The sequence below is a fragment of the Opisthocomus hoazin genome, chromosome 25, assembly GCF_030867145.1.
Source record: "Opisthocomus hoazin isolate bOpiHoa1 chromosome 25, bOpiHoa1.hap1, whole genome shotgun sequence".
NCBI lineage: Eukaryota > Metazoa > Chordata > Aves > Opisthocomiformes > Opisthocomidae > Opisthocomus > Opisthocomus hoazin.
Window position 1 is genome coordinate 9,238,060 of NC_134438.1, and position 25,258 is coordinate 9,263,317.

A 25,258-nucleotide genomic window follows, 5' to 3' on the forward strand; every position below is an offset into this window, starting at 1 on the left:
ATCCTGACTGGGCTCTGCCTCACGCCTCCTGCTCCAGGCTGGCTGCACGCTGGCTGCTGCTCAGCACCATTTGCTGTTGCCAGAGTCCGTCCCGGCCAGCGAGCCCGCGAGCGGCTGTGGAGTCCGGCACGCCCGGGGACGGCTGCAACGCTGGGAATTTTTTTCTCGAGCAGGAAGCTGAAGTATTTCCTCCTCCAGCCGCCGCTGCTGCTTGCAGAGCGGGTTTTGCAATCCCATAGGTTTCTGTTCTCGGGGCGGGGAGGTGCCTCTTGCTACCTCACCGTTTGTTTGCTCGTAATTTGGGGGTTTTTTTTTTCATCTGTCAGCGTTGCGCTGCCAGCCCCGACAGGTCCCGGCGGCAGGGTGGGCTTTGGCCGCGCTATCGTCAGCTCCGTCCATGCGCAGCCCTTCGCGTGGTGCTGCCCGCTCGGCCCCGGCGAGGTAGGAGGCTGGCGGCTGCCGGCCGAGGAGCCCGTCCTCCGCCGGCTTTCTTCCCGTGCTTCGCCAGGACGGATGGACGCCGGGGCTGGGTGGCCGGGCTGGCCGAGGCCAGCGGCCCTGGGGTGACCCGTGTGCTTCCCCCCCTGCCGCAGCGCTGCTGGAGATGCAGAGCACCCCAAACTACCTCTGGAGCACCGAGGACCTCCTGGGCCAGGGTGCCACGGCCTGCGTCTACAGAGCTCGCAACAAGGTGAGCAGGGGCAGCGCGGGGGGCAGCCACCCCCCCCAGTGACCCCCGTGTCCCCCCAGCCCCTCCACCCCACGGCGCGGGGGTGCCCGTGCTCCCCTCCGCTCACCCTCCCGGGAGCTCCCTGGCTGCCGGCAGCGTCGGGAGCTGCTTTGGTTTTATTTTCATTTTTCATTCAGCTCCTTTGCCCAGGGCACCAGCTCAGGTCCGTGGGGCGAGGGCGGCTCTCGGGGCACTCGCAGCCGGGTCCCGTGCGTCGCTGCGGGGAGGAAGCTGTTTGCGGGGGAATGCCCAGAGGTTTTGGAAACCCCGTCCTCGGCGATTTGCATAACTTCATGCAAACACTCGCCAGGGTTGGAACGGAGCCTCTCCGCCTCGCCGGCCTTTGAAGTTTGTAGAGCAAGCTGCCTCTGCCCGGCGCGGGCGGGACGGCTGCGGGATGGTGTGGACACAGCCCCGTCCGGAGCTGCCAGCCTCAGCCCCGGCGATAAACCTTGTGTGGAGCTGGATAAACCCGCTGGCGTGGGACGGGAAGCCAGGGGAGGCGAATAACAGCGCGTTGCTTCTGCAGCGGGGACAGCGCGGGCTGTGGGACCTCATCCTGTCAGCGCGGTTTGGGTCCGGAGCGGGATGCGGGAGCAGTAACGGAGCCGACGGAGCTGCCTAGGAGGGGGATGGTGTCACCTCCTGTTTCCTTTTTTTCCCTCTTTCCCCAGAAATCGGGGGAACTGGTTGCTGTGAAGGTCTTTAATAACGCCAGCTACCTCCGGCCCCAGGAGGTGCAGATGAGGGAGTTTGAGATGCTGAGGAAGCTGAACCATAAGAACATTGTCAAATTATTTGCCGTGGAGGAGACGGTAAGCGGGACCTCGGCTGGGAAAGCTGGGCCGGTGACACGAGGGGGCTGCTCTGAGCAGCAGGAGGGGAGCAGTGGTCCTGGGCCACCTCCTCCTCCCTCCAGCTCCACACTAAGCCTCAGCCCAGTCCTTTAGCACTGGTGGCACTGGGTCGCTGGGCTGGAGCGTGGACAGGACCTGCCGTTGTCCCCTGGCCAGGCACGTGGTACGGCGGGGACATTCTCCAGCACTGGTTTCTCTAAGCAGGAGAAACCCAGAGACCCACCAACCGAGAGAGGGGATGTGGTCCTGCCGGGGGGGGTGGGCAGAGGCCACCGGCCGGGTCTCACAGCTGCTCCCCGCCGCAGGGCAGCAGCAAGCAGAAGGTGCTGGTGATGGAGTTCTGCTCCAGCGGCAGCTTGCTGAACGTGCTGGAAGACCCGGCGAACGCCTTCGGCTTGGCCGAGTCCGAGTTCCTCATCGTGCTGCAGTGCGTGGGTGAGCGCGGGGGTCCCCGTGCCAGGGTGGAGAAGCCGCGGGCTGGGGACCTCGTAGTGCCGGGGGGACCCTGCGGGCACGGGCCAGACGTGAGGGGTGGGCTGAGCCATCAGGAATTGCAGCTCCGCACAGGCTGGGGGTGGGGGGTCTGCGGCCGGGGGGAGCCTGGGGGTTTCTCCTCGCAGATCTGCTCCGGGAAGCCGTGCGGGAACACGGCGGAGGAGCACGAGGGCAGTGCCCTACCGCGTCCTCTCCATTCCCCCGGTCACACTGGTCCCCATTGGAGCGCAACCAGCCCTGGGGCTTGTCCCCTCCCCGGCCCTTCCCGTGCTCCTACATCTAAACAAAACCCTGCGGAGCGAGCTGCTCCAGCCCCGCGCCCGACGGCTGCCTCCCCGCCGTGTGCCCAGTGGCAGGGATGAACCACCTCCGCGAGAACGGCGTCGTCCACAGAGACATCAAGCCCGGCAACATCATGCGGCTGATGGGGGAAGACGGGCAGAGCGTCTATAAGCTGACAGATTTCGGGGCCGCCCGAGAGCTGGACGACGATGAAAAATTCGTGTCTCTCTACGGGACGGAGGAGTACCTGGTGAGCGCAGCGTGTGGCCCCCGGGAGCCGGGGGGAAGCCGGTCCCCGTCCCTCCATCCAACGGCCGGGCAACTGGCAGAGAGCGGCAGCGCCTCGGGGGGCCCGATCTCAAAGGGGCCGCGGTTTTTGCAGAGAGGGGGCTCAGTGTTTTTGCCGTAGAGTCACAGGTGATGTTTTGGTTGGAGGATCCAGCAGCAGGGGAGGCCAAAGCGAGCCGTCGCTTTCCCATCCCAGCGCCCAGGGCTCGGTGCCGGCCGCAGACCCCCTGGGCTCACCGGCAGCGTTGCTCTCTGCTTCGTCCCCGCAGCACCCGGACATGTACGAGCGAGCGGTGCTGCGCAAGCCGCAGCAGAAGGTGTACGGCGTCACGGTCGACCTCTGGAGCATCGGCGTCACCTTCTACCACGCTGCCACCGGCAACCTCCCCTTCGTCCCCTTCGGGGGACCGCGCAGGAACAAGGAGATGATGTAGGCACCGTGGAGGGCTGGGGGCTGCTGCGCGGGGCAGGGGGGCCATGGCTGCCGGCCCCGGGGGCTGCAGGACAACCCGGCCGTGGCTCGGCCCATGCCAGCAGCACGGTGCGACTCTGCACTTCATTTTGCTGCTGGTTTAATCCCCCGTAGCCCAGACGGCCCTGAAACGCAGCCCGTGGAGAGCGCGCCTGGGCGGTGTGGGGAGGGGTCCCTGCCCCGTTCACCACGTCTGCCCTCAAAGCGCGTTCTCGTCGCTTTGTGGCTGAACGGCTGGAAGAGGAGCCAGGGTTAATGTTTGCTTGAAAGTTTTTGATGGTTTCTTGAAGCATTTTCCCTCGGTGTATTTTTTTCCTTCCTATAAATCGCCTCTTTCCCAGCCCACCCGCACTCTGCCCTTTCCCTCTTCGCTGACCCCAGGGACGTGGTGCCCCAGCAGCGGTCACTTGGCTCCTTCCAACAGGTACAAAATCACCACCGAGAAGCCTCCCGGAGCCATCGCGGGGGTCCAGCGGCAGGAGAACGGGGCCGTCGAGTGGAGCTACGAGCTGCCCCTCACCTGCCGGCTCTCCGCGTGAGTCTCCCGTGCAGGGCTCAGCTCTCTGCGGGTCTCGCGTCCCGGCACCGCGGCGGGCGAGGGCTGCCCGCCCCAGCCAGCGCGGGAGGTTTGAAGGAGGTGGATGAGCTTTCCATCCGCAGATGCTGCAGCTTTCAGACCAGGTCTTTGCTTTGCAGCTGGGAAAAGAGGGTGCAGGACCGGGCAGCGGCTCCGTCGGTGCGGGAGCTCAGCCGCGGCGCAGGGGCTGCGCCTTTCCCCGGCCCCGCGCGTCGCCGCGGTCCTGGCTTGGGGTTGTGCAAGCATCTCCTCTTCTGCTGCTGCTGCAGGGGGCTGAAGGACCAGCTGGTGCCCATTTTGGCCAACATCCTGGAGGCGGATCAGGAGAAATGCTGGGGGTTCGACCAGTTTTTTGCAGAAACCAATGACATTTTGCACAGGATCGTGGTCGACATCTTCTCCCTGCAGCAGGCTTCCTCGCATCGCATCTACATCCACTCCTACAACACGTAAGGATGCTAAGGCCGTGTTAAAAGGAGATTTGGGAGTTGAGCTCGGGAGCCTCAGGTCCTCGTCCCAGCAGGTGACCCTGGGGGGAGCACCCGTTCCTTTTGCTCGACCGTTAAACCGGGTGAAAGCAAAGCAGGCTCAGAGCAGCCTTTGCTGGGGAGTGCCCTCACCGGGAGCTGTCGGCTCCTGGCCTGGCACACGGAGAGCCCCAGGGAGGTCGTCTGAGGGGCTCTGCTGACCCTGTGGGATATTTTGCTCCGAGAAGAGGACGCCAGGCTGGTAAAGCAGTGGAAATCTGAGCGCTCACCTCGTTTCTTATCCCCCATCCTCTTGTATCTTTTTCATTTCAGTACCACCAAGTTTTTAGATGCTGTCTTCAAACAAACAAACATAGTCCCTCACCATCAAGAATATTTTTTTGAAGGTCATCTATACGAGTTAGATCCTAATCTACAAGCTCATAATTTCTGCAAAACCACAGAGCACAACCCCCTGACCTTGCTGAGCATGGCTGAGCAGCCAGAAGACGTGGTAGGAGTCCGATACAGAGACCGTGAGTACCGCTGGCTGGAGATGCCTCATGCTGTGCAGGGTGGGAGCCAGGAGAGAGCTCTGCTTCGGTCGTTCTCCTGATCACAGAATCACAGAATCACAGAATAGTAGGGGTTGGAAGGGACCTCTGTGGGTCACCCAGTCCAACCCCCTGCCCAAGCAGGGTCACCCAGAGCAGCCTGCACAGGACCTTGTCCAGGCGGGTCTTGAATATCTCCAGAGAAGGAGACTCCACAGCCTCCCTGGGCAGCCTGGGCCAGTGCTCCGTCACCCTCAGAGGGAAGAAGTTCTTCCTCATGTTCAGACGGAACTTCCTGTGCCTCAGTTTGTGCCCATTGCCCCTTGTCCTGTCAATGGGCACCACTGAAAAGAGCTTGGCCCCATCCTCCTGACCCCCACCCTTCAGATATTTGTAGGCATTTATAAGGTCCCCTCGCAGCCTTCTCTTCTTCAGGCTGAACAAGCCCAGTTCCCTCAACCTCTCCTCGTAGGGGAGATGCTCCAGTCCCCTCACCATCCTCGTAGCCCTCCGCTGGACTCTCTCCAGTAGCGCTTCATCTTTCTTGAACTGGGGAGCCCAGCACTGGACAGAGTACTCCAGATGAGGCCTCACCAGGGCAGTGTAGAGGGGAAGGAGAACCCCCCTCGACCTACTGGCCACACTCTTCTTGATGCACCCCAGGATCCCATTGGCTTTCTTGGCAGCCAGGGCACACTGCTGGCTCATGGTTAACCTGTCGTCCACCAGGACACCCAGGTCCCTCTCCGCAAAGCTGCTCTCCAGCAGGTCCACCCCAAGCCTGTACTGATGCTGCGACGCACAGCGGGAGGTGGAGGGGTTACGGTGTCAGAGCAGGATTAGGAGGTTTCAGGGCAGTTTTCCCCTGCCGTGTGCTGTTGCTCCATGGCTGCCCGCCACACTGGGCTTTGCAGGCGGTTTGTGCCTTCGTCCACATTTCCAGAATATCTTGGGGAGCTGCACTAAGCCCCCAGCATCGCGGCCGCTCCTGTGCCTGAAATCCTGAGCAGCCGTGGGGTTTGCTTTGGCGGGTGTGAGACATCCCTGCGGGTCCGCAGCCGGGGGGCTCCGGGCTGGCTCCCCAAAGCACCGTGTCCGCTGTCTGTCTTTGCAGCGGCACTGGAGTTCCCAAAGTTTGTCCCCAAGGTGGACGTGGTGGCCGACTGCAGCGCAGCCAAGGTAGGTGGGGGTGCGGGCGCAGCCCGGGGAGCCCCAGCCCCGAGGTGCCGGCGCCGGCAGAGCCTTTGCCTTGCAGAGCGCGGTGGGTGCCGTGCACCAGACGCTGCGGATCGCCCGGGCCCTGCGCTGCTGCCGGGAGCTGCTGGCCAGAGGTCTCCACTGGGTGATGTGAGTGCCGGTCACCCGTCCCTGCCCGGCACCGAGAACTCCGTGCGTCGGGAGTTCTGCGGCTCGGGGGTCCCCAGCCACCTCCGGAGGGTGCAGGACCACCACGGGTCCCCCCGGGGTGCTGGGGGGGAGCACAGCACAACGGCCAGCGTGCCCCCCTGTACAAGGGACACTATGGGGGACGTGTGCCAGGCTGCGAGGGGGCTGGACCCATAGGGAAATACCCCTCAGAGACGTGAGGATGCTCCTGTCCCCGCTCCCTCCTTCTGAGTCACTTTGTTCAGTTCAGGAGATGCTGGAGAAACCAGCATCGTTATTATTATTATTATTATTATTGTTATTGTTATTGTTATTACTATAAATATTATCATTGTGCATTTTCACTGTCCTGCCCGTTTCCTCTGGGGCAGGAACTTCCTGAGCAGTGGCAGGACAGTCCCCAGCGGGCGAGAGCCCCCCGCCCAGGAGCTGCACCCGGTTTCACGTGCATCCAGCCCCCTATTTTCCCCGAGCAGCCAGAGAGGAGCCACCAGCTCCATCCTAACCCCCCACCACGCGCGGCCAGCCCCGGGGCGGAGGTCGAGCTGCCGGGGAGCACACGTTGGACGGGCTGTTTGCTCTCTTGGCAGCGGGAACCTGAAAACGGAGTGCTCAAGGATTCTGGAGCAGAGGAGAGGGGCTTTTTCGGTGCTGGCCTGCCTGCAGCTGACGGAGGTGAAGACCTGCGTGCTGTAAGTGTGGCTGTGCAGCGGTGGGGATGCAGCCACTGGGCTGCGACAGGCACCGGCGCTGCAGATAAGATACGGGACTCTCAAAGGTGCCTGAATAATCAGAAATCGGTGAAATCCCAGGAATAAGCCGGTAGCTGGATGCTAAAAGGCTTTTTCACTGTATGTGGAGACCACGGGAATGAGCCACCCTGGCTGTTTCTCCTGCTTTGCTTCAGTTTTTATCGGTCAGTCCCTGGTTCCCCAGGTTTAGTCCTCGCTCCCTGGCTCCCGCTCCGGGGTTTTCAGGCTGTTCCAGCCCGCGAGCCGCGGAGTAAGTGCGAGGAGCAGGCAGGGTTGCTGCCGTCAGCTCGTGGCAAAGGGAAAAAAGAGCTGTTGCTGCCTGCAGAGTTAAAATACCGGGCAGGATGGCACCAGCTGCCAGGTCCCCTCCCTGCGAGCAGCCTGGGGAGCCGGGCGCGGGGGCATCAGGCCGTGCCGGGAGGGCGGCCGGCAGCCCACCGTGAGCCGGCATCCCGCCCGACCTCACCACCCAAGAGGAGAGGCCTCTCGCTCCCATTCTGGAGGCTCCATGAATGGAGCGTTCGCTGGGGGCTGAATTGTGGAGGAGCCCTGGGCAGCCCTCGCCACGGCCGGTGCTCCCGTCCCGACCCGCGCTGCCCCGGGGAGCGCTGAACCCGTTCTGTCTAAAGTAACCCACGGTTATTTTGCTTTCCTGTTTTGTTGCTGTAGTGGAAAATTCTTTGCTTCTGGATTGCTGTTCTTTTATTCTTCTCAATTCAGCAAGTCCCTTAATTTCCATTTCATCTCAAAAGATGGGGACACGTGGTTCCCGTCGGCTCCGGCCGGATTACCGCGAGGCTGTGGTGCCAAGAGCGCTGGTGCTGCAGCTGGGTGCTGCCGGCTCGCCCAGCCCTCCCAGCACGGCTGGAGCGGGCGCATTTCTGCTGACTCAGCCAGCCGGCTCTGCTCTCATGCCAGCTGCAGGGAGGCAGGCAGCTTCCGAGCTGGCGTCAAGCCAGCTGAGAGAAAGCTGATAACTTGGGACAAATTGGACACAACAGAGCGAGTTTTTACCGAATCGGCACTTGGGATCTTGTGGCTCGGGTCCGGAGCCCTGAGCACAGAGTTATTGCCTGAGTAATAATAATAACAATAACAAGCTGGGCTTGTTCAGCCTGGAGAAGGGAAGGCTGTGAGGGGACCTAATATATACTTACAAATATCTGCAGGGTGGGGGTCAGGAGGATGGGGCCAAGCTCTTTTCAGTGGTGCCCAGTGACAGGACAAGGGGCAATGGGCACAAACTGAAGCAGAGGAAGCTCCAGCTGAAGATGAGGAAGAACTTCTTCCCTCTGAGGCTGACGGAGCCCTGGCCCAGGCTGCCCAGGGAGGCTGTGGAGTCTCCTTCTCTGGAGATATTCCAGCCCCACCTGGCCGCGGTGCTGTGCAGCCTGCTGTGGGTGACCCTGCTTGGGCAGGGGGTTGGGCTGGGTGACCCCCAGAGGTCCCTGCCAACCCCAAACATTCTGTGATTCTGTGAGCAAACCACAGCCCAGCTCCTGTGGGGACCCTGACCCTGTGTCCGCCACGGGGTGGATTTTCTTCGCCTGGGTGACCCCTACTGCTAGCTTATATTCTGCTTAAGGAATATTCGTTCTCTGCCTCTCTTCAGGTACGAGGCTGTTCCCGGAGGCAGCGGGGTGCCAGCTCTGAAGGACGTGGCCGTGGTGAAGACCAGGCTGCAGAGGGTGAGTCCCTGCGGGCGGCTCCGTGCGGGGCCGGGGAGCACCCGCAGCTGCAGGCAGCGTTCGGAGGAGCCGGCCCCGACCTCTCCTCCCCGTCCGCAGGTCGCTGAGGAGCTCGCTCAGTGCTCCCACAACATCTTTGACTTTCAAGGGGCCCTGGACGGCATTTTGTCCGAACTGGTGAAGCACAGGCAGCAAGTGCACGAGGACAAAAGGTTTGTGGCGAAATCCCTGCCGACGCTTCGCCGTTCTCCGCTGGGTCGAGCAGACATCGCGGCGTGCTCCGAACACCCACGCGCAGCCCCTCATTGTGGGCAGCTACCAACAGCCCCGTGTACACGTGTGTGATATTCACAGAATCACAGAATGGTCGGGGTTGGAAGGGCCCTCTGTGGGTCACCCAGTCCAGCCCCCTGCCCAAGCAGGGTCACCCAGAGCAGGCTGCACAGCACCGCGGCCAGGCGGGGCTGGAATATCTCCAGAGAAGGAGACTCCACAGCCTCCCTGGGCAGCCTGGGCCAGGGCTCCGGCACCCTCAGAGGGAAGAAATTCTTCCTCATGTTCAGACGGAAAAATATTACGTGATGTCCCTATATATAGACATGGGTGGCAGCAGCGTCCCCGAGTCACAGCATGTTCAGTTTTCATCCCAAAGTGCTGATTTCACCCAAAGTATTGATTTCGCCCCAACCTCGCACCCTTCCTCTTGCGGGGCCTCACGCCTCCTCCCCCGTCCCGATTGCAGCATCCGGCAGATCGAGTGCTGCCTGGAGAAGATGCAGCTGATCTACAAGCAGTTCAAGAAGGCCAGGACGTCGCTGCGTAAGTGACAGGGACAGCGGCCGCGGGGCTGCGGCAGCAGCGTCCCTGCGCTGGCCGCGCGGAAAAGGGAATTATTTCAGTTTGCTGGGCTTAGCGGTGGTTTCTGTGCCGTGACAGTGGTCCCAGGGGCTGTGGCCCTGAAAAGCCCCTTGAGTGCTCTCTGTATGCGTGAAATTGCCGGTTTATTGGGTTATTAAGACCAAAACGCGTGGGGTGCGTTCTGGCAGGTGACCGGTGTCTTTCCTCCCCAGGGCTGGGCTACAACGAGGAGCAAATTCACAAGCTGGATAAGTAAGTCCCAACCCTCTCCCCTCCCTGGGACCCGCGCTGAGGCCAGGCAGGGTCTGGGGCTTCTGACTCAATCCGCAGGGGACAGAAAATATTCCCGGGTCGCTAACGCTGAAAGAGGGCACCTAGAAGTGGCTTCTGTGGCAGTTCATGGGTGCAGGACCCTTCCCAGCAAACTTTTTCAAGCTACCAAGCTATTTCAGACGGAGATGTGAGGAAACCTCTGCAGACCCGGGGAGAGGGAGTTGCTGTCGGGCCCGATCCCTGCGCTGGGCTGCGGGGAACGAGCCCGTTCCAGGCTGTTGCTCCCACTGACTCCGTTTGTGGCCATCTCTTCGCTGAGATGCTCATTTAGGAAGTGTCCATGCTTTCGTATCTGCTTAATTTTCAGTGAGAGTAGAGTGTCTGATGGCTTCTGTACCTTTAAAAGTTCTCTCAGTTTCCACTGAAACCAGGGGGATTTAACTCGACCAAGAAATAAAATGCACACTTCAAAATGTACCAGGGATGGTGAAATTTAACAGGCAGCTCCTTTATCTGAACGAATCTTCAGTCTAACCTCGGACATTTGCATTAAACTCCAAGGCAAAGACTTCTCAGGAGTGCCGCAGGGGTGGGGACAGCCCAGCTGGGCACCCCCACCGGGGTCTCCTGTCCCCAAAACCTCCCTCTCCTCTTGATTAGCGTTCCGTTTAGTTTTCTTTACAACCCTGATGGAAAAGTCGTTACCGAGCACCCAGCGCCTCTTTCTCCACGCGGGAGCCAGCTTTAGGTCTCCTGCCATGTGAGCTGTGATGTTCGTTTTCATGCATTTGAGGAGATAACGGTGTTCTCTCTTTTTTTTTTTTTTTAATTTTTTTCCATTTTAGGGTGAATTTAGGGCATCTGGCCAGGAAGGTGCTGTTGATTTTCCAGGACGACTGTGTGCAGCGGTACCAGGAGGCCCTGGCCCTCCACGGCAGCAGGATGAGGTACCAGCCCCTGCCCAGCTCTCCCCCCGGTTTCGGGGCTCTGGCTTTCGGCCCCGGCGGGGTTGGGAGAGGGAACTTTCCGGTAACTCACCAACGACCAGGGCTTCCGTGCACTCTCTGCCATGGATCGAGTGTTGGGATGCGGACGGAGATGCTGTTGGTGGCTGCTGCTGAGGGACTCGTCGAGGGGCACTGAGACCTGTGTGACGCTAGCACTCCCGCTGCGTACGCTGGTTCTTGGCCCATGCCGTGTAGTTCTGCCCAGTTGTTCTCAGGTTTTTTTTTCAAAAAAGCCTCCTAAACTGGCAGCTTGACTTCAAGGAGCTGGTTTCCTCGCTGTCTGACCGGGAGAGGTTATTTTATCAGGACAAAATTGCTATTGAGACAAAGAGATCTACTTTACTTATTAGGAATGATTTTCTGTTCAGTGGTGTCTGGGGAATAATTCAGAGAGCAAACTACCTTGCAGTGACTGAGCACGACCCGCTGCCTGTCACGGCAGCAAAGGGCAGGGCGAGGCGGCTGCGGGAAGAGGACGTTGCAGAAATTGGATATTTATTGCAAGCTTGCTTTTAGAGAGAAGCATCCATTCCCCTGGGCTGCCAGTGTGGGTGGCAGGAGAGTGATTTTCTATAATGCCTTGGAATTAAACCCGGGTTTCGACCTGGTCTCTATATTTCTGGTGTGGAGCAGCCCTGCCTGGGATTTACTTGGGGGGGATTTTTAGGCTGGGAGTTTGTCTCGGGTGCTCGGGACTGCCCCAGGAGCCACGGGCAGTGCCTGCCCTGCCTTCGCCCTGCCTTTTCTCCCTGCCTTTTCTCCCTGCCTTCTCTCCCTGCCTTTGCCCCTTTCCAGCCTCAGCTGGTGCAGCCAGGGGTTTCCAGGCTGCAAACCCTGGCCCACGGGCAGGTTTCACTTCGGGGACAGAAGCCCTTGCCCACGGCCACGTCCCATCGCAGGGCAGTGAAATCTCCCCTCGGCCTCAGCGGGAATTCTGTCCCCGGGTGCGAATTTTGTCTCCGTGTCTGGAGCCCCGCGAGCCCCGCGCAGCGCGGGAGCCCCGTCTGCTTTTACCTCTGCTCACAGGGAGGAAAATAAGCTTCTTCGTGGTTTTCTGGAGTATTTTTGTACCTGTTTTTCTGTCCTTAGGGAGATGGCATCGTGAGTCACAACTGGATATTTTTAATTTATTGTTGTTTTAGTTTTAATTGTCCTGTTTTGAGTTTCTTCCTGCTCGCAGCCTGGGTTTGTGGTGTGGTGGCTGTTTTTCTGGGGACTGGAGCTGGATCGTTCGCCTTAAATATTCTTTCTTTTTTTTTTTTAAGCCAAACCAAACCTTTTTTTATACAACTCGCGGCACGCCTGCCGGGTGCCTGGCACCTCTGGGTGCCCCCGGGGCCCCTCGCCCTGGCAGGAACAGGGCAGTCGGTCCCCAAAACAATCAGCGGAGGATTTATTCCTGAGGCCGGGGCAGAGCGGAGGGGACACCGGTGCCACCGTCCCAGCCCAGCCCCGAACCCCTCAAGCTTTCTGGCCCTGCTACGCTTCAGAGGGGAAAGGAGAGCGTGCAAAACGGCGTGCGGACCCAAGGAGCCTTTTTGCGTGGATGCTCCGTCCTCCCCGGGGCACAGGGGACCGGCCCGAGCAGCGCTGGCGGCCGCAGGGATGGGCTGGAGCTGTCTCTCCTATAAGCAACACTTTCCCTCGTTAATTTGCTATTAGCGTTGTTTGGATAACCTTGCCTACGGTGGCTATTAGAGCTGCAGCCGTAATTACAACGCTGTTGTGGCTCGTTGGCTTTCCTTCAGGATTTTAACTTTGAACCAGAAGGGTTTGAAGAAAGCAATATGAAATTGCAAAAAAATAAATATAAAAACATAAAAATACATAAATATTTTATAATAAATATAAAAATATTCTATAATAAATATAAAAATATAGAAATATTTTATAATAAATATAAAAATATAGAAATATCTTATAATAAATATAAAAATATCTTATAATAAATATAAAAATATCGAAATATTTTATAATAAATATAAAATATCTTATAATAAATATAAAAATATAGAAATATTTTATAATAAATATAAAAATATCAAAATATTTTATACTAAATATAAAAACATTTATAATAAATATAAAAATATAGAAATATTTTATAATAAAAATAAAAAATATATATATGTTATGCCGATCCACTTTGCTGCTGAACATTGACTGGGAATCTTGTCATCGGTTTTCTTTCTAGGAAAGTCTGTGAGATAAAGAAGCACTTGAAGAAGCTCAGCAACCGCATCAGCGCCTGCAGCGTGGAGACGACGGAGTGCCAGGACTGCCTGCAGAGCGTAGGTGCCCGGGGCTGCTGCCCGGCCGCTCCCTGCTCCAGAACACGCTGCCGCTCTCCGCTCCCAGCACCCACCGTGGGCACGGGCAGGGAAACACCGGGGTGTCTGTACCCGGCTTGCTGCAGTGCAGAGTCTGCTTCCCCCCCACTGCGCAGAGCAAGGACTGGGTAAACCTCTGGGGCTGCCTGGCCCGGGGGAAGCCGTACCCAGCAAACGGGAATTGCGGTAGTGGAGAAACGATGCTTCGCCTCCGGCTCTCGGGATGCGACAAGGCGCAGTGCAGCCGCCTGGCAGAGCCCTGCTCCTCTGGTTATTTTACTTTTATTCTGGAGAGGTTACCCCATGCATCAGTACAGGCTTGGGGTGGACCTGCTGCAGAGCAGCTCTGCGGAGAGGGACCTGGGTGTCCTGGTGGACGACAGGGTGACCATGAGCCAGCAGTGTGCCCTGGGTGCCAAGAAAGCTAACGGGATCCTGGGGTGCGTTAGGAGGAGTGTGGGCAGCAGGTCAGGGAGGTTCTCCTTCCCCTCTACTCTGCCCTGGTGAGGCCCCATCTGCAGTGCTGGGTCCAGTTCTGGGCTCCCCAGTTCAAGAAAGATGAGGAGCTACTGGAGAGAGTCCAGTGGAGGGCTACGAGGATGAGGAGGGGACTGGAGCATCTCTCCTATGAGGAGAGGCTGAGGGAGCTGGGCTTGTTCAGCCTGGAGAAGAGAAGGCTGCGAGGGGACCTAATATATGCTTACAAATATCTGTAGGGTGGGGGTCAGGAGGATGGGGCCAAGCTCTTTTCAGTGGTGCCCAGCGACAGGACAAGGGGCAATGGGCACAAACTGAAGCAGAGGAAGCTCCAGCTGAACCCGAGGAAGAACTTCTTCCCTCTGAGGGTGACGGAGCCCTGGCCCAGGCTGCCCAGGGAGGCTGTGGAGTCTCCTTCTCTGGAGATATTCCAGCCCTGCCTGGCCGCGGTGCTGTGCAGCCTGCTCTGGGTGACCCTGCTTGGGCAGGCGGTTGGGTGGGGGACCCACAGAGGTCCCTGCCAACCCTGAACATTCTGTTATTCTGTGAGGTGGATGTGCTGGTGTGACCACACAGGTGTCATTTCCCCCAGTGTGCTGTCCCCCTCGTGTCCCCGGGGCAGGGACCCGGTGCTGGCAGGGCTGCCGGGAGGGCCAGGGCACTGCCGGGGGTGCCAAGTCTCTCTGTCTCTGCAGGCTCTGGACAGGTTTCTCCAGATGGAGAAACAGAGTTTGGCCCCGGTTCCTCCTGCGCCTTCACCCCTCCATCTGAGCCAGGCGCGCCAGGAGATGGCTTTTCGGTGAGTCTGTCGGAAGAGGGTTTGGGACAGCCCGGCGATCCCCGCTGGGTGACCCGTGGGGCCTCCCTCCAGCCCTTCGGCGGGGCTCCCCGGGGGGCTGAGCGCGGGGTAAGGGGCTGCTTGTGTCCGCGGCAGGATGCAGGAGCTCCTGGAGCAGATGAGGTCGGTGTCTTGTGATCTCCAGCTCAACAACAGCATCATCGAGCGGTGAGTAAGAGCACCCAGAGACGCTGCTCCGAGCAGCCATGCCTGCCCCTAGCCCCAGGACAGGGCCGTGCTGCCCTGGGAAGGGGCAGTGGGGCTGGTGGGCTCCCTGGGAGCCCGTGAATGAGCTCCGGCATGGAGCACAACCACTGCTACTCATGGGCTGGTTCACGGCACCAAGTTTACATCATCATCTGGCGGCAGAAGACAGTTTATCTTTCTTGGAAGTTGAAGCATGATCTTCTGCAAATGCTATGTCACGTCTACACCCTCTTTCCAGCCTTTTTCCTGCGCTGCTCAGCGCTGGCAGCTGCTGACTGCCACGGAGAAGTGGATGCTTTCTGTTTCTGGATGTGACTCTGCGAGAAAGCCAGCATCCTGCTGCTGACAGGCCCCCCTGGGTGTCTTCCTCTGCAGCCTTTTTTTGAGGATCTTAATGCAAATCGACCACGTGAATATGCACATCGAAATGTCAAAGAGTTTCAGATCAGATTTTAAAAGAAAAAAAGGAGTTGGTGATTCACCCCAAGCCTGTTTTTATAGGACCAGCTGTGTTGTTGCAGCACATCCACTGTGAATAAGGGGGTAAGGAAAGGTCTGGGATGTTTTCAGTATGAAGAACTTATCCCAAGAGACGCTGGAAGAAGCCCAGAGCGTGGTGCCCAGCCCAGACTGTAGCTTGGGACTGTGTGAGCCCAGGTGACCCCTCGTTAGCCTAAAGCCTTTGGTTTCCTTCCTGCAGGTTAAGTGGGGCTGCCCCCACGCCCGGTGTCTGAGCGACGTGGTGGATTTGCAGCCGCTGAAGCAAACGGCTTTCCACAGCAGGGAACGCTCACAGCACTTTGGGTCCGGAGCAACGCAGGCGTCTGACGTTCGTGTCCGGGGAGCTCTCTGAGTCCTACCTCTCCGCTCCAGCACTTTTGCACAGTTCACCAGCATTAGCTTTGATGGCTTGCAAGCCTTGAGCCTTCGAAAATTTGATCAGAAAACTGGGGATTTTTCTTTTTTTCTTTTAAAAAGTGCTTGAAGGACTTCATTTTTTTTTCCTAGCTTCTCTGTATCACCATGTCAGATGATGAAGAGGAAGAGGCTAGACAGATAAATTATCTTTTGCTGTCTTACTCGTTTGGGGATTACTCCCACTCGTAACGTGCTTCTGCTCCCTGGGGCTTCGTGGAGCGGGGCAGGAGCCCAAGGCAGGAGGGATGCTGCGCCCGATGGAGGAGAGACCGGCTCCAGCCCCGGATGGGTGCAGGGCTCTGCCCGGGAGGTGACAGCCCGGGGAAGGCAGGAGCCGCAGACCCCTGCCCACGGGCGCTGCAGCCTCTCCTCCCGCTCCAGGGCTTCGCATCCCGCCCAGCCCCGTGTCTGGGCTGCCGGGCGGTTTGGGAAAGGGAAGTCTCTTTTTTGGTATGTTTCTGTAAATGTACCTCAGTTCTGTGTGTATGCACATGGGGGTGTGTGCCTTCTCCAAACCACCCTGTGCTGAACCTAAAACTCCAGCCACCGAACCTGGAGGGGCTACGAAACGCCGAGGAGAATCTCAGATGCAAGGACTCCCATGAGCCCTCTCCAGATGCAGCTCTGCAAGAGAAAGCAGGCATATTTCTTCTTCTTTTAGGTGAAAGATAAGAAGAAGCCCTAGGCAGTCACCTCTGCCATTAACGCCAGGGTATAAGGATGCATTCGTCTGTGGAGGTGGCAGAGCGGGGATGGGGACGGGAGGGACCGGAGCGGGTGCTCGGTGGGGCTGTGAGCGTTTGGAGCTGCCCTGGGAAGGACATGCCCAGCACTTCACTCCTGTTATGCTCCAGGGAAATAGGATGGAGGGAGAAGCGTGTTACCCCCACCTCACTGCGCCCCGGGAAGCGCACAGAGAGCTGCCCGAGGACCCCGATGCTCTGTGTTGGGGCTGTACCCAGCCCTCGGTTAGGGGTGGTTATTGTGCTCCAAATTCCCTGCTGTTTTTTGACCTCCCTCCTGTTTTTTGGTTTTACGAGGAGCCTTAATCCTCCAGTTACCGGCTGAGTCAGCCGCAGTGTGCGGAGCAGCGATACGGCGAGCCGGGGGTCTCGGGAGCGCGAGCTTTCGATGGCATCAAGGAGCATTTTGGGGGAAGCGTCAGACACGCCGCCCCTCCGTCCACCTCTTCCTGCCTGTCCCCAGGGTGATTCACGGGTTGTCACCCAGATCCCACAACCCACATCCCATCACGCAGCAGAGGGGAGCAGTGTCCCCGGGCTGCAGCCCGAGCCAGGCAGGGAGAGAACCCCCACCCAGCCGGGCTCAGACGCGGGTTTTTACACCTGGGAGGCTCCTGCCAGGCTGATGGGCAGAACTGCCTCGGCTCTTCAGATTTTTTTCTGAACCCGAGGAAGAACTTCTTCCCTCTGAGGGTGCCGGAGCCCTGGCCCAGGCTGCCCAGGGAGGCTGTGGAGTCTCCTTCTCTGGAGATATTCCAGCCCCACCTGGCCGCGGTGCTGTGCAGCTGCTCTGGGTGACCCTGCTTGGGCAGGGGGTTGGACTGGGTGACCCACAGAGGTCCCTGCCAACCGCTGCCATGCTGGGATTCTGTGATTCTGAGATTCTTCCACCCCTCCCTGGCACACACGAGTGCAAACGCACAGAAATCACTCCCCTGGGCTGCCCGGAGAGCCCCTGCCCCCCGAGCCCTCCCCCGGGGAAGGGGACCGCGCTGCTGAGGGTCACGGTGGCAGCAAACGCTGGTGGGAAGCGCAGGTCCCCTCACCCCTGGGGTCTGCGGGGCGGGAGGCTGCGCTGGCCGGAGGAAGGAGCGTTTGGATTCACTCCTGTCCCCTGCACGAAGCCCTTGCCTGGTCTCTGCCGGTGTGCGAACCGTGACGGGCTGCCGGGGTTACGGGAGGTGAAGGGACCAGGGAGCGGGGACTTTGGCAGCTGCAGCACCAGCGAAGCCCAAGGGCGAGGGACTGGCTGCACCGCCCAGGGCGTGCAGCGGGGAGGAGAGGCTGCGCCGTCATCTGGGCGAGGAAACGCCGCTCGACAGCAGCGGGGATGCTCGGGGTGCCTGCCTGGACCTGTCCCTCGGCAGAGAACGAAACAGCCGACCTTGCCCTTCACCTTTCCTCCAGTTCCTTCCCTCACCCCTTTTTGGGAGCTGATAGTCCCCAGCTCAGCCGAAAGCCTCCGGCTGAGTCTGGGCCTGCCGCGGCTGCTCTGGTTCCCAGCGGTGGTCCCAGTTCCCCGGGAAGCCGGGGTTCCATTTTCCGCCGGTGGTCCATGCTGTCGGCCGCGGCTGCAGACATTTCTCACCGCTGCTGGGAGACGTCCAGGGACGCCAGGCGAGGGAGAGCATCGCTGGAGCCAGACGCCTCGCTGCAGCGGTGCCCCGCGCCGCGGCGAGAGAGCGAGGGCGCAGGGAGCGGCGGCTCCAGGGCTGCGCCCGGCTTTGCTTGGCTTGTACGAACAGGCCAAGCTCCCCCCGCCCGGGAAACCTTCCCGAGTGGAATTTGGCACCAACCCTTCCTATTTATTTCAACTGTAAAAACCAACATCCTGACTGTCAAACCCAACAGCTTACTGTAGAAGAGGTGGAACCAAGCCATCACTTAAAAGCTTTTCTCCCACAAATTATTCTCTAGGATTCTCCCAGTTTCATAACGAGCGCTATTTTTTTTCACCCAGCTCTAAATTCACTGCTGTCCCTGCAGGAACGGGGCTGGGAGCCCAGGCAGGGTCTCCTGCTGCGCATCCCGGGGTTCAGCGGAGCTGCGCTGATTCGTACCAGCTGAGCGTTTGACCTGGAACATGTTTGGCTTCCACTCAAAGGGATTTATTTCTTGGCAAAAAGAAAAAAGAGTTTTTGCTAATAGCCCTTGTCGTGCTCAAACTGCCCTAGCACAGCAGCTGCGAAGGGGACTCCCGGAATCCAAATGAAATGGGAATTTTCCTGCCAAATGTTAATTACGTTTTTTTTTTCCCCAAATATTTTAACCCTTGGCTTAAAGGAGCTTCCTGTGCTGTCAGACCTGAATACCTGCGGAGCGGCCGAGCAGGAGAACGACGCTGCCACATCCCTGGTGCGGGCAGGAGCCAAAGCTTCCTACGCTGACAGAAGAGACGACATCTCTTTGTGCTGGAAGCTGTGGTGTGCTGCAGCCCCTTCCCCCAGCAGGAACACCTCTGGGGTTGGGGGGTCCTTGGGCGTCAGGGGGGTCTTTCCCGGGGTGCCAGCCTGTGCTGGAGCAGCTCCGGGGGAAGCCGGCTGCCAGCCACAGTCGGGCCGTGTGGGCACCGCGGCTGCTCGGCTCCCAGGCACCGGGGGTTTCCTGGGGGCAAGGGGAAGCGAAGCCCTCTGCGAGGAGCAGGGGGTCCCCTCCTGCCGCCTCCGCCGCGAAACCACGCCTGGAACCGTGCCCCAGCGTGGCACTGGCAAAGTGAACTCCCAGAATGGTTTTAACGGGTTCCCAGCCAGGTGCCGGGCAGATCTTCGCCCTCAGAAAGGTCATTTGTTGGCTTGCAGGTGACTCCTTTATGCTACCAACACCCTGGGAAGAGCACAGGATAAAATACCAAGTTTTGGGGAAATAATTTGCCCAGCAATAAAACTGCTGCTGTTCTCAGGCAGAACCAGAGGACGTGTGAATCGGGATCCGGAATGGGGGAGAAAAAGACCTTCCAGAAATTAATCTCACTACTGAGCACAGAACAAAACTAGATTTTTTAAAGCTGCATTATTGCTCCTTTAGGTTCGTATTAGTGACTGCTTATGGCACTTGCCTTTTGTAACTCAGAGCCAGTGTTTTAATCCATCCTTCAGATTAAAATCCTTGAAAAGGATTTCAATCTCCTTGGTTTATCCTGTCCCCAGGAATTCATGAGATGTCAAATGCAGCTTCCCGCGAGCCCAGCAGCCGGGATTCGCGCAGCCCAGCACCGCACCCGCTGCAGCCGCCTCTTCCCCGCCTGCTCTCACGCAAACCGGAGAAACTCGGAGGCAATCCCGAGCGAGTGAGGGACTTCAGACCAATGCAGCGGAGAAGAGGGATGGCCCCCATGTCACCCTCTGAGCTGGGCTCCATCCGGACACGGGGGAGAAGGGTGGTAGCTCATTGTGTGCCTCTCCCAGCCCATGGGGAAGGTGTTACGGTGATGGGGGACCTCCGCATCGTGTGCGATACCTGGGAGCCGGGAGTCGCTTAGGAACCGGACTGCCGGAGGACCACGCAGCGCCCGGTCCAGCCAGCCCCGTTTGTGCACCCCTGCTTTGCCCAGGGTTTGCGAGCTGGCCAGCCACGGGTGCCCTCAGACACCCGGAGCCAACTCCACAATTTGGCTGTAACGTTTTTCCCTTTCACATTTCCCACCAGAGCCTCATCGGGGAGTGGGAATCACCCCGGACCCACTGCCCTCCGCGTCCCCCTGAGCCCTGCTGGCACTGCGGCGAGGAAAGGCGGCCCGGTCCCGCAGCCCTCGGGCTCGGGCCATGCACACGCGCGGTGCCAGGAGCGGGCTGGCACCACCCTGTTCCAGCGCAGAGCCCCAGCCGGTGGTGGGTGACAAGCTGACCATGAGCCAGCAGTGTGCCCTGGGTGCCAAGAAGGCCAATGGGATCCTGGGGTGCATTAAGAGGAGTGTGGCCAGCAGGTCAGGGAGGTTCTCCTCCCCCTCTGCTCTGCCCTGGGGAGGCCCCATCTGGAGTACTGTGTCCAGTGCTGGGCTCCCCAGTTCAAGAAAGATGAGGAACTACTGGAGAGAGTCCAGTGGAGGGCTACGAGGATGATGAGGGGACTGGAGCATCTCTCCTATGAGGAGAGGCTGAGGGAGCTGGGCTTGTTCAGCCTGGAGAAGGCTGATCTTATAGGTCATTTATAAGGTCCTATAAATATAGGTTATTTATAGGACCTTAGAAATGCCCATAAATATCTGCAGGGTGGGTGTCAGGAGGATGGGGCCAAGCTCTTTTCAGTGGTGCCTAGAGACAGGACAAGGGGCAACGGGCACAAACCGAAGCAGAGGAAGCTCCAGCTGAACCCAAGGAAGAACTTCTTCCCTCTGAGGGTGACAGAGCCCTGGCCCAGGCTGCCCAGGGAGGCTGTGGAGTCTCCTTCTCTGGAGATATTCCAGCCCCGCCTGGCCGCGGTGCTGTGCAGCCTGCTCTGGGTGACCCTGCTTGGGCAGGGGGTTGGGCTGGGTGACCCACAGAGGTCCCTTCCAGCCCCCACCATGCTGGGATTCTGGGATTCTGGGATTCTGTGAACCCCGCGCAGCGGGCGCGGGATGAAGCCCCCGGCCCCGCACCCCGCTCCCCCCGGCAGCCCGGGTCCCGTGCGGGAGGGGATTCCCACGGGGGGGGGTACCGCGGGGAGATCCCACGGGGACGGGAGTTTCCACGAGGAAGGATCGGAGGTGGGGGGGGTTGTCCAACGTTGGGGAGGGGACCCGAAGGTCGGTCCTCCCTGGGGGGGGGGGGGGCGGGGGTCTGCACGGCAGGGCGGCTCCCGGTCCTCGCCCCCCCCTCCCCACCCCCCGCCCCCCCCCCTCCCCACCCCCGCCCTGTCTCCTCCCCCCGGGCCGGGCCAAGGCGCCTGCGCTGCCCCACGCCCGCCCGCTGCTCCGAGCCCATGGCCGCGCCGGCCGTGGGGCTGCGTCCCCTCCTGCCGTCGCCCTCCGCCCCCGGCCCCATGCCCCGCCGGCCCCCGGGCCCCGCTGCCCCCCTCCCCGCCGAGCCGGTGGGCGCCGGGTCCCCGGGGACCCCCGGGGGGTTCAGGGCAGCGCGGCGGCGGCTGCGGCTGCGACGCGGGGGGACCCCGCGGCTGCTGCCCGACGTGCGGAGCATCTTCGCGGCCCCGGGGGAGCCGGCGGAGCGCGGCCGGGGGCATCGCTTCGCCCTCCGCCCCCCGCCCCGGGGCTGGTGCGACCTGTGCGGGGAGGCGGTGCGGGAGCGCGCCCTGCGCTGCGACTGTGAGTGTTGCCCGCACCCTGCCCGCTACCCGCACCCTGCCTGCCCGCACCCTGTCCGCCCGCTACCCGCACCCTGCCCGCTGTCCGCACCCTGCCTGCCCGCCACCTGCCCCTCGCTCTCTCCGCACCCCTGCTCTCCCCGCACCCCCGCCCCGCCGCTCCCCCCTGCGCTGCAGCCCGCGCTCCTGCTCTCACTGCACCCCTGCTCTCCCCGCATCCCTGCCCCGCTGCTCCCCCCCGCACCCCTGCTCTCCCCGGGCTCCAGCCCGCACTCTCTCCCTCCCCTCCGAGCCGGCCCTGGACCCCCAGACCCCTCCTGCGTGTTCCGCGGGGATCTGCCGGGATTGCGGGGAGGGGTCCGCACCGCGCAAGGCTTCCCTGGGGGGGGGTCCCGGGGGGGTGGGTGGAGGAAGGGACATGGCCGGGGTCTCCCCGCAAAGGGGCTGCTGCCCCTGGGGGCGGGGGGCTGCTGCTGGGCGGACTGGGGAAACGCAGCTTTTCCAGGAAAGAGGAGATCGTCAGCGGGGTTGGTGGGGTTGGCGTCAGCGCTGGGCTGCGGATCTCGGTGAGCAAGGAGGGGTTCGTGTTTGTAAAGCTCTACGGTGAGGTGCAGATTCCTCTAGAAATTGTAAATTTGCCGTTCGACGCCTTGCTTTGCCCAAACTCCTCGGTTAAGAGCGCTCGTGCCATGAGGTTCGCCGAGACGGGCGTTCCTCGCGTCGGATGGGTGCTTGGGTGCTGCGGGAGGGATTCGTCTTGGCGTTAATGTGGGAGGGGGTGCCGAGGGGCCAGGCGAGGTGAGGGTCTGCGTCCCGTGTCCCTGGGGGGCTGCTCTGGGGCCGCGGGGTGTTTGCAGGGCCCTTGGAAAGGCGTGACCTGCGTCGCTCGTTGCCGCCGCGGTGGCACGGGGAGGGGGACACGGGGAGGCCGTGGCGTGCCGGGGCAGAGGGGCTCTGAGCGAGCCTGGCGCAGGTAACCGGGTCTGTGCTGCGCTGGCTGCTGGCAGCGAAGCTGCCCCTTTCCAGCTCGGTCTGTGCGCACGTCTCCGGCCGGGGAGTTGGCCTCGTCGGATGCAGCCCTAGAGCTGCGCTGGGTTTGGGTGGCTCCAGGATTTGCTGCGGGCTCAGCTGAGCCTCTGGATTTTGGCAGCTGTTAATGCTAATGCCATTCACCCCATGGTGCCCACCTGCAGCCAGGCAGGGCGTGCGGGGTGCGGGGGGCAGGTGGTTGGTGTTAATTTGGGGTGAGGGAGGGGGCTGCGTCCCGCCCTGGGCCAGCTGCCCATTGCTCGTTTGCTGGTTTGTTTGGGGGGTGATGCTGGGCACGTGCTGTAACACCGGCCTCGCCGGGGCAATTAGTCCCCCGCTCAGCCCGTTCCGCTTGGCTTTCCTTAGATTATGAATCAATTAAACGTTTCTAGCGGTGCTTTGCGTAGCGTGGTGTGAGCAGGGCTCTTGCGTGTGACCTCCCGGTGCCGTCTGGACGCGGAGGGCGATTGGGAGAGACGGTCGCGCCATATGGCCCCGCTGCGTCGCGTTAAGGTCTTAGCACTGACTGCTGTTAATTAACTGTAACCCAGCCACCAGCACGCGGCCGGCACAACGTGACGCAGGAACACGCCGGGGCTGGTGAACTCGCTGCGTGGTTTGAAAGAAGATGATGTAGAAGTGTTTTCTGGTGCGTCCCTTTGCTTTCTGGCTGCGTTCCTCATTAGCTCCCTCCAAACCTGGTGATGGCCAGCGTGTTCCCTGGACTGGCAGCTCCGCGGTGCCCGGCGCACCAGAGCAAACGTGCGAGGGGACGCGCCGGAAGAAATCATGTGGGTTGATTTGAAGCAAAACAAACTTCGCTGGGGCTCTTGTCTTTCGCCAGCCATCCTGCAGAGCTGTCGTGGGGCTCGTGAGCAAGGTGGGATTCTGGGCTGTGTGCTTTGAAACCCTGGGCTGAAGTACTAATTCAGAGAATTTTGTGGTGTTGCAACAACTATAAATAGTTGTTTTGAGGGACTTCTCCTCTGGCAGGATTTTTTTCCACAGTTATATTGAAACAAATCTTAAAGAACTCTATTTCCCTTTTCGTTTCAGAGGAGGATTATTCAGGCTGTGGGAGTAGTTCTGCCTCTAAAATTCCCCAAACAAGGAGGCTGCAGGGGGGGGGAAAGAGGGAAACTTCAGCGGAGATGCTCGTAACATCATCCGCGTTCCCTGCCGTCCCAGCGGTGCATCCGTTTGAAAATGCCCGAGAGCTGCAGACGGGGAGTGCTGTCCTCCCTTGGTGAAGGTTTCTTTTTCTTCTGATGCAGTTACTGCTTGTTTGCTTTTGACGTGCAGCCTGAGGATACTCAGGTGTTTGTTTGTACAGTTCTGGCCTATTTTTATTTACATCAGATGTGGTTGTCTGTAGTAAAATGTGGAAGTGGTATTTATTCCTCCTCCCTCCCCAAATGGTCCATGTCCCGCGTGTGATGGTGCCTGGCCCCAGCGAGAGGGGAAACGCTGTCTGCAGGGTTGTGAACTTGAAGCTTGAAGGTCTGGGTCTGCCCTGGGAAAAGGGAAGGGGCAGGGGGAGCCGGCGGAGCGAGGAGGGGGTTTGGGCTTTGGGTGACGGCCAGCGCTGCACTGAAACCCCCTCGGCTCCATTTCCCCTTTCTCGAGCGGCGTGGAGCCGTCTCCCCAAGGCCAACGTGGGATGCGTGCGCTGCGGTTCCTCTTCCAGCCGGGGGTCTGGGTGGAAGGGGTGGGGGCAGAGACCTGGCAAGTCCTGCAGCCAGGAAAACGATGCCCTTGGGTGGCTGTCCTCGGGCGTCTGGCGGGTGTAGGCTGTCCTGGATCAGTCTCGGGGCTCTGGAGGCGGCGGACAGGCTCTTACGGAGGTTTTAGCTCAAGTGCTGCCCGCGGGTTCTGCATCCGGGGCCGATGCAGATGTTGTCTGAGATATCAGGAGCCTTTCCAGTGCCTTTACTGGGAGCCTTTAGGTCTGTCCTGTGCATGACAGACATCAAGAGTGCTGCTCCCATCAGCGCGAAGGGTGGGGAGGTGGGAGCTCGGCAGCGACCCACCCCGGGCCGTACTGCTGGCGTTCATTAAAAATAGGTGTTTTCGGTCTCAAAGTGAGTGCAGTTGGGCTTGGGGAGTGGCTGTGCCGACGTGTGGCGTATCTCGAATATCTCCAGTCTAATGCATGCGGCTTGGTGCTGCTGGCACCTGCAAAGCCTGAGTGAATATTAAAAAAAAAACAGCGAAATACATCACTGCAGGAGCGGGAATGTGCCCGGCTGCCGGCAGCGCTCCCCGACAGAGGAGGCTGCAGGAGCTGGGGAGCCGGGGGCTGGCCGGGCAGGCTGCAGCGGGGCATCTCTGCCGGGGGGTTTTTTGGTGTTTGTTCTGGTGGAGTGCAGCCACCCGAATGCGATGGTGACTAACGCAGCTTCAAAGCCTTCCGCGTGCCGGATTTCGCTCTGGAGCAGCGACAGCCGAGAAACCAGGCTGAGCTCTGCGCTGGGGAGGGTTCGGGTGGAGGCTGGCGCAGCAGCACGCGGGCAGGGCAGCGATGGGTCGGGCTTTGGCCGATGGCTCAGGTGCTTCTCTGGCTCTTGGCATCTCCCTCAGCGCAGTCTCAGGATTGCAGCTGCTTTTTTTTTTTTTTTTGTCTCTTTTCCTGGCAGCGTCAGGGCTGGTGACTCAGGGTCCCTCTGCACTGCTCAGGGCAGGCTGGTCACTGGTGACCGGGGATCTTATGGCTTGAGGTGGCAGAATTATGTGAGAGCCCGACCTGGGCGTGGGTCAGCTGCTTTGCTCCCCTTCCATGCCCGTTCACCCTG

General features: G+C 60.1%; 2 protein-coding genes across 2 annotated transcripts in view; both read left to right on the forward strand.

The window, feature by feature from the left end:
- The first annotated feature begins 278 nt into the window (after nucleotides 1-278).
- On the forward strand, nucleotides 279-15,617 carry IKBKE (inhibitor of nuclear factor kappa B kinase subunit epsilon). The gene is made up of 21 exons (XM_075443136.1): nucleotides 279-441; nucleotides 594-691; nucleotides 1,405-1,545; nucleotides 1,893-2,022; nucleotides 2,433-2,614; nucleotides 2,922-3,082; nucleotides 3,549-3,659; nucleotides 3,971-4,150; nucleotides 4,502-4,704; nucleotides 5,837-5,901; nucleotides 5,978-6,069; nucleotides 6,699-6,800; nucleotides 8,473-8,548; nucleotides 8,648-8,760; nucleotides 9,291-9,367; nucleotides 9,619-9,658; nucleotides 10,525-10,626; nucleotides 12,881-12,977; nucleotides 14,189-14,292; nucleotides 14,428-14,499; nucleotides 15,239-15,617. Exons 2-21 carry the CDS (start codon nucleotides 605-607, stop codon nucleotides 15,270-15,272), a joined length of 2,169 nt encoding a protein of 722 aa, XP_075299251.1. The 5' UTR covers nucleotides 279-441; nucleotides 594-604; the 3' UTR covers nucleotides 15,273-15,617.
- Nucleotides 15,618-21,098: 5,481 nt separating this feature from the next.
- Nucleotides 21,099-25,258, forward strand: part of RASSF5 (Ras association domain family member 5) — a 34,269-nt gene continuing 30,109 nt past the window's right edge. Inside the window, exon 1 of the mRNA XM_075443029.1 lies at nucleotides 21,099-21,438. Within this exon, the coding sequence (XP_075299144.1) occupies nucleotides 21,099-21,438 (340 nt within the window). The remainder of the gene's footprint in view (nucleotides 21,439-25,258) is intronic.